Below are 12278 nucleotides of genomic sequence, written 5' to 3'. Positions count from 1 at the left end.
AGAAAAGCAGAGTGGATTTTAACTTCAGGGTGTTCTTTTCAATTTTAAGTGAGTTTTTATGGTGCTCATGAAACTGAGGTTTGAAAAGAACTGGCAAGCGCCAGACATAATGAGGGCAGATTCTGGGCATGCTTCCCCATATAGCAATAAGAATGTCCCTCGAAGTTCCATTTGCCACACCCTTACAAATCTAGTCCTTTTTTCAAGGTGTTTCTACCACTTGATCTTCATTACCTCTCATCCTTTAGGGTTTTAGAGACACTTAAGCCACATTGTTTTCCTCTTCTAATTACAATGGCCCAAAAGTATAATTTGAATCCTTGAATCTAGGGATGTCTACATATAAATTTAATTTACTTTCTGATAATATTAATGGTATGCCAGCAGGCATTTGAGAAGCGACAGGAGTAATTTAAACCAAAACAAAATGACAATTTGTAGCCCTGAAACAATATAATGGGGAAATGACGGGATATCATCTTAGAGGAATCAGGCCTTTCAGAAAATATACTTTTATGTTATAAAATAGATCTTTCAGCAAATAAAAATGCAACATAGAAGTGATTTATATAGATTTTCTCATATATTTGTATATAGTATGACCATGCTTATAAAAATACAGTTATAATATCTTTAAAGTCAGTGTATTCTGAAAAATCTCGACTATATTGTAGTCCAGTGAATTACATGCCATCTGTGTTATGTGCCAGAAGCAGAGACACTACTAATATGACTCTCATTTTTGTGTTGGAGAAAAATGGAAGGGAGTCAATTAGTCTGTTAAGTTCCATAAAAGAGTTAATAATGGGTCTCCTCTCCTATCGGGGTTTTATGTAAAAAGTTCTCTGAATTCAAAATAAAAATATCCTGGATCTGAAATTTTGGAATGAATATACCCCCAATAAATAAAGAGAGGCTCAAAAATCTTCAACACTTAGAAAATTTTGAATTAATACAAAAAGGTTGTTCATGTATTATTTTTGCTCTCTCTCTCTCAGAATGTTCTATGAAAAGGAAAAACTCAATTCTTCCCAATGTAAGGTGAAAGATAAGAAGAATGGGGCCTTATAGTTTAAGAAAATAAATTATACGGAAATTCCATTTTTTTAAAAGTCATAATAAATATTTTAAAACTGTGTTAACTCCTCCAAAACTTTCTATTTGGTAGCTAATACCAAAACCCAGAAGCATGACATGTTATGAACATAACCTAACTCCCATACACCTGAAACTTTTGCCAGTTGAGATGGTTTTTTCATTTTATCACATGAAAAATTAAATTTTCCCAGTATCTTGCTAGGCTCTTTCTATTTTTCTATGAAGCAATATTTATACCTTTGTAAGTACGAATATTGTATTTGGATCTCTGGGTACCTCAGTTTATAAGGATAAGTTTTTACAGTAAATGTTTTAGTAACAGATTTCATGTTCTTTTATTTTTAAAATTTGTGCAAATAGCACACTAGTGAAATTTCTAAATGTTTATTTAAAATTATAAATTATTCAAGAAGTTGAAAGGTAAAACTAGAAATCCAAAATTGTTCAGTTTTACCACTGATAAAACCCACAGTTGAAGGCATAATTATAATGTTATACATGCATATAGAAATTAAATACCCTAAACAGAATTATTACAATTAATTTATTTTAATCAAACCCTGAAAGTATTTCCAAATGCAAAGAGAGTATCCATTCAGTTAATACTCACAAGGCTAAGTTAAGTATAAAAGACAGTGGTGATATGAAATTGATTTAGCAAAGTTAGACTTCCAAATTATACATTTTCATGTGGTGTTACTTATAAATACATATCTTATAATTTGACATAAATATGGCAAAGTATATGTTTTGGAGAAATTTTTTAATTTGCATAATAGCAATCTCATATTATATATATAATTATATATAATAAGAACGAATGCTTCATGGCACATGATTATTAGTATATATCATACAAGTTATATGTAATTATATATTATGTTTTATAAAATTTATATTATATATACTTGGAATTAGGATTAATCATATATCATTATTCATTTTATTTGGTTAAGTCCAAGAGGACAGCAGTAAAGCAAGTATAGACACTCATAAGCACTTTGCTAGGAAAGTTAATATGCCATAAAAGACTTTCAGTCTAACTCTGTTTTATACTTTGAAGGACTGCGTTCAACCAAATCCTCTATCATTAGGACTTACAAATGGTAATCAGGTGGGTCTTGTTTATTATACCAGAGAACAAAAATCTAGAATCTGTCAGATTCTTTATCTGTGGATTGATTTAAAGTATTATGTTTATATTGTTGAGACAGAAAAATTCTGCACACAAGGGGAAAAATAAGAAAGAAGGAAAACACATTTACTTTTAAAAAGATGAACAAGGCTTTATTGTTATGAATCTCCATTTATTTTTCCTGATCAAACACTGGAAGTTTTATTTATGCTTAATAGACTGCATTTGGCATGTCTAAAAATGACAGAAGTGTGAATTATGAATGACCTTCAACCTATGCAGGAAGTTGTAATAATTGAAATAATAGAGAAATGGACTCCCAGCAAAATCTGTACTGAGAGAAACCCTTTTCTGGCTATTGGTGTCTTTTCACTTTGAAGTTAACAGTTGATTTCTTCCTCTTCCAGCTCCCAACATTTGGCCTAAATGCTTTATCTTCTATATCTTCATTCAATTTACTAGTCTGAAGACTAGGAAAAGCTGAATGGAAGTTCAGCAATTGGAGGGTTGGTAGCAGAGGAGGTAGGTAGCAGCAGTTTGCATGTTTGAACAAAGTCAACATTTCATATGGACATATCTGTCAGTCTTGGCACTGCAGAGAGGTGGCATCAAGTCTACAGACACAATATATGCAATAGGAAACATAGTCTGGACTCCTGATCTATCCATAGTCATGTGGGAAACTCCAATTCAGGAGTGATGTAAAATTTAATAGGAGTCTCTGGAGGAAGGATCCTATTATACATTCTGAGCCTAATTAATAAGAAGTAAAGAGAAGTGTCTTCAGCAGAGATTGATGACCGAACATAAATTTGTCCAACACTATGGAAGCTTTCTCATGGCTAAGCATTGCCAAAGCAAATCATGCTTAGTTTCTCCAAAGAAAAAATATCTCATATTTGTCTTCAGGGTCACAGTCTAAAGACAAGAAAATATTAATTGAGAAAGATCAAGTACTACCTTGCTATATCCCTTCCTAAATGAAAAATATGACTCCACGAGACCAAGACACCTTTGGTGGGGGAATTTTTTCTTCTCCACATCTTTATCTCTTTGTCAGTAACATGAAGAGAAAACCAAGTATAACTTATTGAATGAAACAAAATAGAGAGAGAATTGTTAGTTCTAGTTTGCATAAGTAGGGCAATTGATAAAGATACACATTATTATACACGAAGCTTACAGTGTACCCAGCCTGAAAGCTTTGCAAGATGTGTCCTTAAATAACCTCTGAGGGTCTCTCTACAGACCCCCCAAAAATATCCATTAGCCACCTGTCTTTAATGTGGTCATTTCATCTGACTGAATAAAAACTGATGATCATTTTGAATGATTACCAAACCTTTGGGAAGAGTTCCATCATTACATTATAAAGAAGCTAAAAAGATCATCTTTGGTGTTTTACTTGGCTGGAGGCTTCTCTTGTGTCCTTGACCAAAACATTCTCCTCCTTCATGGCTTGTAAAGCATTCTTATGACTTTTTTATGCCATTCCAGAAATAGCTACAGTCTATTGTGGGTGTGATGCTTTGCGATCTTCCTGAATGAAAGGTGATACATACATGCAAACACTAATTACTTAAAATGTGCACTTAATACTGCAGGTCACCCTCTCTTTCAACTTATGCAGTTTGTGAATCTTAACAAAAATCCTAGTGTTATGTCAGTGCTGTGTCCTAGGCATTGTTACATGAAGGAAACTTCATTAGGGGCAGGGGATGAGGTGATGTTTGTTTTATGATGTAAAAATCAAATGGCAAACTATGTTTGAAAGAGTTTCATCTTCAGGTGAAGGAAGTAACTTGTCAGCCAGACAACATCCCCCCAAAGTCAGCTTAGGCACCGTTCACAAAGCCAGTCTCTGGGTATTGCCAGCTGGCATTCATCTTAAAACAGCAGAGCATAACTTTGGTATAAAAGTGGAACTTGACTTAAAAGCAAAGAAAAGAAAATGCCCAAAGCCAATAATAACTTTAACATCAAAAGAAGTCGTACAAAATGTGGACAAATATCCTTGTAAAGGAAGAGCAAATTAACAAATTACCTGACAGTAGACACAAACATTTTTAAAAAGTGTAAAGAGGCTAACAAATTACATTTTTGCAGTATACATAGCTAATCTACCTTGCTGTTTTCACAAATTGTACTAATTGAATGATGCAGGAAAGGGGATTTTTTTCATAGTAAAATCCAAACAAAATAACAATTGAGCCCATAATAAGCTCACAATAAAATGCTGCTCTAGTGTCACAGCAGTCTGATATAATCATTCACGTGGACCTAAGGAGAGCGAATGCGGGGTACCACATCAGCTATGATCGTCCTGGAAGCAGTTAAAACTTTATAAGGTAAAGCACAAACGAGAACAATGCCTGTTCCAACTGAAAACACTGCAGAGTCTTGTTGCCGTTCATTAACCACAAGGGAGCTGGCAGAATCCTTAAGTGAATTCTGACTTTGTATTCTCTGAGGGGCACTCATTCTTCTGTATCTCATTTCTTCAAAATATACATCAGGCATTAGATAATCTCTTATCGACACATTTCTTTTTATTCAGAGTGAACAGCAGACTTCTCTTATTCTGCTTACTAAATGCCAGCTGTCAAGGGCCTACTTAAAAATGAAAGGACTTATCACCTTGTGTAAATGACAAGATTAATAATGTCTTGGGTTTCTGAGAACTTTATTCTACTCGTAGACCATGTCAGGGCAGGCCAGGAGTTTGAATAAAATTGTGTTCCTTCTTATGATACAGAATACACACACACTTACATGTACAAAACATTATCCCAAAGTACTCGCCCAGATCAGTCTAACTATCAGTGAAAAGGCAGGTTTCATTTAAGTCTAAAAAGTCAACTTACATAAATTGCATTAATTATAAGTGGAAAGGCAGGTCTCATTTAAGTCTAAAAAGCCAACTTAGGTAAATTGTGTCTTAGTGACTCTGTGATCATTACCAATATGTTTTCACTATGAAGAAGTATTAGAGTAAAGCTGTTGTGTCCAGAGAACTACTCCATAAGTACCCAAACTTTGTGAATCTATTCAAGCATGAGAACTGGCCTTGTTTGAGGTGGATGGGGGTCTATGGGTAGGTAGCCCTGGTTCTGATCCAGGTGAAGGGTATATATGGGGTCCAAAGGAGACTTATCAAAGGATGGAGAGAGAGGTGAGAGCAGGGTGAGACCGACCAAATCTAAAGCAATAAGTTACATCCACCAATCAAAATAGTTTGTAAAAGTAAGATAGCTACAAGACTTTAAAGGAAAGAATATCTAAATAACCAGTTTTCTTCTTTAAAAAAAACAAAAACAAAAACAAAACAGTAAATCATGTAGATGTTTGGTCTACTTCACATTAAACACATGGGTGCTTCTGTAGTAAATGAAAACTCTGAATAATAAAAAAAGAAATTTTTATGCTTCCTCTGTATATTGGTCCTGTTGAGGACCTAGTCTGGAAAGAGATTTCCTCAACCAACTCTCTGCTTTTGCTCCTACCCTGCTCTGCCTTTCAGGGCCAGTTCTTGCTCCTGAAAGCAACCAAGGATAATTTCAGGTTGTTAGAATGTAAATATTTAAGCATTGTCTGTCTCAGTAAAAATTTCCAGCTAAACACTGTGCCACAGTCTTAGAACTATGTAGCACTGTAGAGAAATTTTAAGGGAAAATAATTAGAATGTCAAGGATAAAGAGACTTGGGTATATTTAATGGATCTACTATTTTATGACTTGAGTGTGACTGTGACTTAATTTACTAATGTCTTTGGTGTAGCGTCTTTCATAGAGATAAATTCCTGTAGTTAATACATTTTTTCAGGGGTGAATAAAGATATCAGTCAGAAGCCACAGCTACTTAGAAATTATGGTTCAGCAGTGATGTCAATGTTTTCAGAATGGGTATCTCCAAAAACATCACTGCAATAATTTTGGAAGCATGAAATGAAAGAGACGTCTAAAATCACAAAACTTGAATCTTTCTAGGCAACACTGACAAGAAAGAAAGCTGCCACAAAGCTCATTCTGTCTGGAAAAAAAAAAATCTGAAATGAAATAACTCACATAAATCTGCTGGAAAATTTAAACTCAGGAAAATTTCCTTAAGTAAAATGCTGGTAGAAAGATATGGGGAAGTGGTAATTGGGTGGCTTTCATTTATATTTTTTTCTGATACAAAATAGATTACATCTTTTATCAGCTTTACTTAAAAACCAAAACCCATGCTGTTTCTAGAACTTCTTCACCCACAAAGAAATCAAATACAGGTTATCCAGCATACAACATTTTGTTTGTCCTACTACTATCAAACTGTATTATAATCTTAGCAACACATTTATTTTATTTAATATGGCTCCTCTACATCATTAAAAACTGATCCTAATTGATTAAACTTGATCTTTTAACATTAGAATTTTTTAAAATATGTATCTTTGAAAAAGTAAAGTACAATTTATACACTCTTGTTTTGTCCTGGGTAATCTTTTTCTTTCTTTGTTAGATGACCTAATTATTACCATGACTAACTTGCAATTGAAAGCTTCATCTCAAATTCCTTTTTTTTTTAAGAGTCCAGGATTTATACCTGTCTTGTTCTAAAATTCATTTGATAAACTTTATCTGTATCTAAAAATCAGAGCAAAGAGAAACACTTTTTGTAATTTCTTGTAGAGCATTCCATTTACTTTTGTGTTATACAGGTGAGTTGATGCCATTAATGCTTAATAATTACTCCTATACCAGGGTCTCTCTCTATAGCTAAATATTAAATAATACCTCCCACAATGGGAGTGTTCATTATGTGATGAGTTGTGCTTATTCACCATTTGGCAGCTCCTATTCCTCATGGAAAAGAGAGCAAAAAAACAGACCTAGGGAATCTCTTTAGTCAGCTCTTTTATCATGTACCTAGTCCAACATTCACATTTCAAAGTTGTCTAGAACTGCTAGTTTTAATTGGATTTTAGAATATTCATATGTGCTTATAGGTGAATATGCTTATAATATATGCATACACTATTTGGGTGTCTGTTCCCTTTTGTCTTGTCAATTGGGCTAAGAGTGATTGTAAACATCTTCACGTATCATACAAATCTGACTTTTACTTCTGACTTTCCTCCCTTGTTGTTTATGGATGAATTTCCTTGAATTTCACAATTATATTATTTGATATGCATTTCTGTTAGCATCTTAGATTTCTGTCAGCATAATATAGAAGTTAAAAATTACCACTTAGGAAAAATATGTGTCTAATATTGTCCTTATCTGTTTTCCCAAATTAAGTATTTTCTCTGATTCTCTAGTCAAAATAAGTAAACATGCTATTCATTAAGGCATAAAACTGGCATTTTTTTAAAAAAACAATGGGATTTTACAATGTATATTTCAAAAATAACTGTGGTAAAATTATAAATGCCTACTTTAATGAGTAGCCTAATTCATAGTGAGAAACAGGAAAACGGTTTCCCTTTTTTAATGCAATCAAGATTCCCAATAAGAGTACATTTATTATAAAACACTACACACATAAATATTAAATGAAAAAATGGCTGCAAGTAGACTTAGATTGCCTACATGTCCCATTCTTAAATCATCTTTTCACTGATTCTACAACAGTTTTATCTAAGGAAATAGCTTCCATTGTCAATAAATATGAATAGCAAACAATTATTATGATATAATTATATTATTTCATCTTAAAGCTATTATTTGAGGTCCTCCAGTTCCTTTTGTAAGGAGTATAACATTAATTCACTCACAATACCTACGTATTTCCCACATCTACAAATAGTAGGTGCTCAAAAAATATTTGTTGTTGATGGCGACAGTAACTCATATGATAGACAGGATATTTTCTGCTCACAATCAATAGCTAATTTAATAATGTTTTCCCTTGTCAATAATTCCTCTTGTTTTCTTATGGCAAGGAGAAAAAACAATTGATTGGTTTATTATTTTTGATATATGTTGAAGATTTTTAAATGATTTCCATTTAAACCTAATTTTACAATTTACTACCTCTTACACAGTTTAGTCAGTAAAAATTATCTGGTAGCTGGTAAGATGCCAAAGAATAATCTCACAATAATGAATGAAATAGAGTCTTAGACCAATTGACAGTAGCTTTATTTAAGTTTTCAATTGGAAACATTTAATTTAAACTATTCTTTTTTGGGGGGATGATTTCATAGTAGATTTGCCAAGCAACCACTTCAATATGGTCTTTGAAACATATTTGATTTAGGAAATCATTGGGTTAAAAGAAATAAACGATTATAACATAATTAAATTCTAACCCAACAATGTTTATAAAACAAAAATTAATGGGCTGCATTTCTTGTTATTTCAGGTATTGTCATATTATATTACAAGATTCATACACTAATTTTATTAAGTGTAAAATACGTTTCACGATATTTTCATGATCTTTATTTCACAGTTATTGTTATTAAAGTCAACCTCACTTCATGGTCCTCCATAATGTCACAAAGCAATTTCCAGCAGGGTTACTTTTAAACTTTTTAACATATACCAAAAAAAGTATTTTAATCTAAAAGTAAGTGTTCTCATTTATAATTAGGCAAATCAATATAAAATGCATAATTAGATAAGTCCACACTGATACCATGCATATAGATTACAAATAAAACCTATATAACATTTCAAGTATATCACTTCCAATTTCTGCATAAATGCAGAAGATGTTCTTGATTAGCTCCATACCTTTCATGAATGTACCTACTATGATAGCAAAGAAAAACTGAGCAGTACGCAGTAATAATACTCAGTTTTAAAATCATTCAGTCAGACCAAGAAAACTGGTGCATTTATGAAGGATACTAGTACAAAGTGAATAGACTACCCAAAGAATGTAAAGAAAGTAGTACTAAATATGACTTTGTTCAGCATTTTACTTATATTTGTGCATTATCTTTCACAATATCAACAAACAGGCCACAAGGGTCTACTGCAGTTCACTGTTATTTTTATTCTTCAGGCTCCACTGATACTTTAGTGCTCTCGAGGAAAGACAAGAAAATCCTTACAACATACCTGATCATTTATCTGGCACGCAACGAGGTTGTGCTGATCATAACAGCCAGCAAATCTAATGTACTTGAGCCAGCTTCCTACATCTGGTTGACTGGCATCTATGCAGAACTTCACATTGTAAAACTCATCTAAGATCTGGAGGGAAGAAGATGAGAACGATCAATTGTCATATTGGCCCACTCATTAAAATAATCAGTTGTCTGAAAATATTTCATTGAAATGTATATTCCTTCTTTGGATCCTTAAAAAAAAGTCAGATCACAGGCACATTAATAGAGGGGAAATGAGAAGTTACCTTGAAAATGACAACACACTGCTTTTTTTTTTTTAAAGGAATAAAGCACTTGCAATTTGTTACAAAAACTGATTAATTGGTTTCAAAAAGGCTTATTTTCATATGCATAAATTAGTGCTCATTTTATCCAATGTGATTTTTACAAAAAATAATAGTGAACAGCATATATTAACATAATATTTCTAAACGTTACAGTCAATATTTCATATTTATATAGTCTCATGTAAGCATATATTTTCACATTTTTGCACTTTAATTTAAAAACTTCCATCTAATTTTTTTTCATAGTTAGCATTTCATCACTATGAAACAAATCACACTCTTAATTGAAGGAGATAATAAGATTTGTCTTATAGGTGCTTCTGACCAAACTAAAGGAAAACAAGTTAAAATAATCGATTCGGAAACACTCATGCAAAGTATGGCAAACTCAGCTAACACATGTCAATGTATGTTTCAATATTTTGTCTAGTAAGCAAAATAACAAAGCTGGCTCCTTGTGAACAAATAAAAAATATATTAAAATACTGTAACGAACTGCCATCATTAGGTATACTTGTACCTTGTTATTTTTCATGAAATTTTACATTTGGCCCATCGAAATGTTAATCATTAGTTAGGACACACTAAACAAAAATTGAAGAGGGAAACTTCAATTTTTAAGGTCTTGTGTACTTAAACCAAGCTATTCTGATTCACTAACAGCAATAATGTCTTAAACATCAATATTAAAAGCTGAGAGTTGTTGACCTGATGGTGAATACTACAAAGCCTGGTAATGTTATGTCAATCAGTTAATACAAACGAGGAAGTTTCCTATCAAAGACTAAGCAATATACCTAGAACAAAAATTATTGAATTAAATAACTCCTACAGATCTCTGCTGCATGCATACCCACATAAAAGTTAAAATTAAACTCTTGAGTAATGAGACCAAAAGCAATTTTGCATAGAATTCAGGCAATCACCCAATTGCAGATTCAAGTCATTAACTCACCATATACTTCAAGAAAAACCCAGTGCTCTGAGCGCTTTAGTCAAGAAGCCCTATGAATAAGCCTTTGGCCATGAGGAAATTGAAGGGCAATAAGTTGTCCCACAATTTTAAAAAGAACAATTAAACATAAGATAGGGATATTGCTAAACACACACACACACACACACACACCAAACTCTTCTTTTTCAAGGACACCTCTTCACACTAACAATGACAAAAGTGTACACTTAAATATCCTTTCTATTAAGAGGACAAATTCTAAAAATTTGTTATAAATAAAATTACCAACTTTAAGATGTTACTTCAACTCTCAGTGCTGAGTAACTCAAATGGCACTTTGAGATTCCCCCCATCCCAGATGTTGAGAAGGTACATAAATAACAATAGCAATGCACATTTTTAAATAGTAAAAAGTTGGAGTTTGTTGCTGGGTTTTGTTGGTTTGCTCAGTCTGTTTGGTTTCTGGTTGATCTTTTGTTGTTTGTTTCCTTGACTGGCAAAAAAAAAAAAAAAAAAAAAAAAAAAAAAAAAAAAGACGGTTCTCCTGACGCACCAAAGAAATCTTTAATAAAGCTAGTGAAATGCAACACTAATTCCATTTCACATTTGCAGAGAGACGTGGAAAACTTGTTAATTTCAAAGTCAAGAAGCATCCATCTCCTTAGCTTTCAAGCATTCCCTTTTACAGGGGCAGGGAGTTAAGTATTACATATACTGCACATAAAAATTGTAGGTGTAATTTTATTCCGTGTTAACATTATTAGCATTGCCACTGTCAACAGCAAAATTAATTTTTTAAAAGGTTCATTTCCAAAGAATGTCTTTTTACATAATCTGTTACATGATTATTCAAAGATTTCACCATCATATTAACATTCTTCCTCTCAATATTATTGCCCCAAGACAAAAGCTTAGCTTTCTCCAGAAACGTTTGCCCCCTGGGTGAATTATTCACTTTTGATTTGCTAGCAGAACTGCATTTGTCTCCCAAATGTCTTAATCGTGTCGGAAATCTCTCATAAAATAAAGTAACGACACATCTTCAGTCATTTCATATAACACACTCCTGTGTTTTTAAAACCTGTCAAGCTCCAAAGATAGCTTTAAAAAGAAAAAAAGGAAAAAAAAAAAAAACCCTTTAGGTAGACTTTAGAGAAAGGCCCTTTCAAAAAACCAACAGCAAAAGGGGGGAAAAAAAATCCCCACAATCTAGCCAAAGGGTCCGAATGTGACTTTCTCGCGAAGCAGCACACGATGTTGGACAGCAAAGCTGTTACTTGGCAAGGTGGAACTCGGCCGAGAGCGGCTCCAAAGTCGCGTGGCCAGCGCCAGGAATTCAGATTTTGGCAACCGCACCTTGTGCGTCCCCGAAACCGACGGACAGAGACACACGGAGGGAGGGGAAGGAGGACAAGAGCGCAAGGAAAAGAGGCCGACAAGTCGGCAGAGAAACCCACCGAAGGCCGGACGACCCACCCCGGAGACGTGTCCAGACCGCACCGTTTCGCAGGAGGAACAAGGAAATTGCCCGGCTTAGCAACGTAGATAAGCAGCAGGGCTCCGCGAGACTGCGGGCGAGGAGGAAAGAAGGCTGGGGGCGGGGGGCGCCCGTAGAAACGGTGCCCGGGCAGGAAACTGTCCGAAGTGACAAACTTTCACATCGCCCAGACTTTTTTTCCTTTTAAAGTGAGGAGTTCTCTT

General features: G+C 33.8%; 1 protein-coding gene across 15 annotated transcripts in view; it reads right to left on the bottom strand.

Annotated features, from left to right (window-relative positions):
- Positions 1–12278, bottom strand: part of MECOM (MDS1 and EVI1 complex locus) — a 608842-nt gene that overhangs the window by 51132 nt on the left and 545432 nt on the right. For 12 of the 15 annotated variants that reach the window (XM_007972155.3, XM_007972157.3, XM_007972156.3 and 9 more), the window contains one exon: positions 9286–9420. In XM_007972155.3, the coding sequence (XP_007970346.2) occupies positions 9286–9420 (135 nt within the window). Of the gene's footprint in view, positions 1–9285; positions 9421–12034; positions 12190–12278 lie in introns of those variants that run through there. The other 3 variants (XM_007972163.3, XM_037988582.2, XM_007972165.3) reach the window with 2 other exon arrangements.

This window comes from Chlorocebus sabaeus, chromosome 15 (assembly GCF_047675955.1).
Source record: "Chlorocebus sabaeus isolate Y175 chromosome 15, mChlSab1.0.hap1, whole genome shotgun sequence".
Taxonomy (NCBI): Eukaryota; Metazoa; Chordata; class Mammalia; order Primates; family Cercopithecidae; genus Chlorocebus; species Chlorocebus sabaeus.
This window is presented reverse-complemented; position numbering and strand designations above follow the sequence as displayed.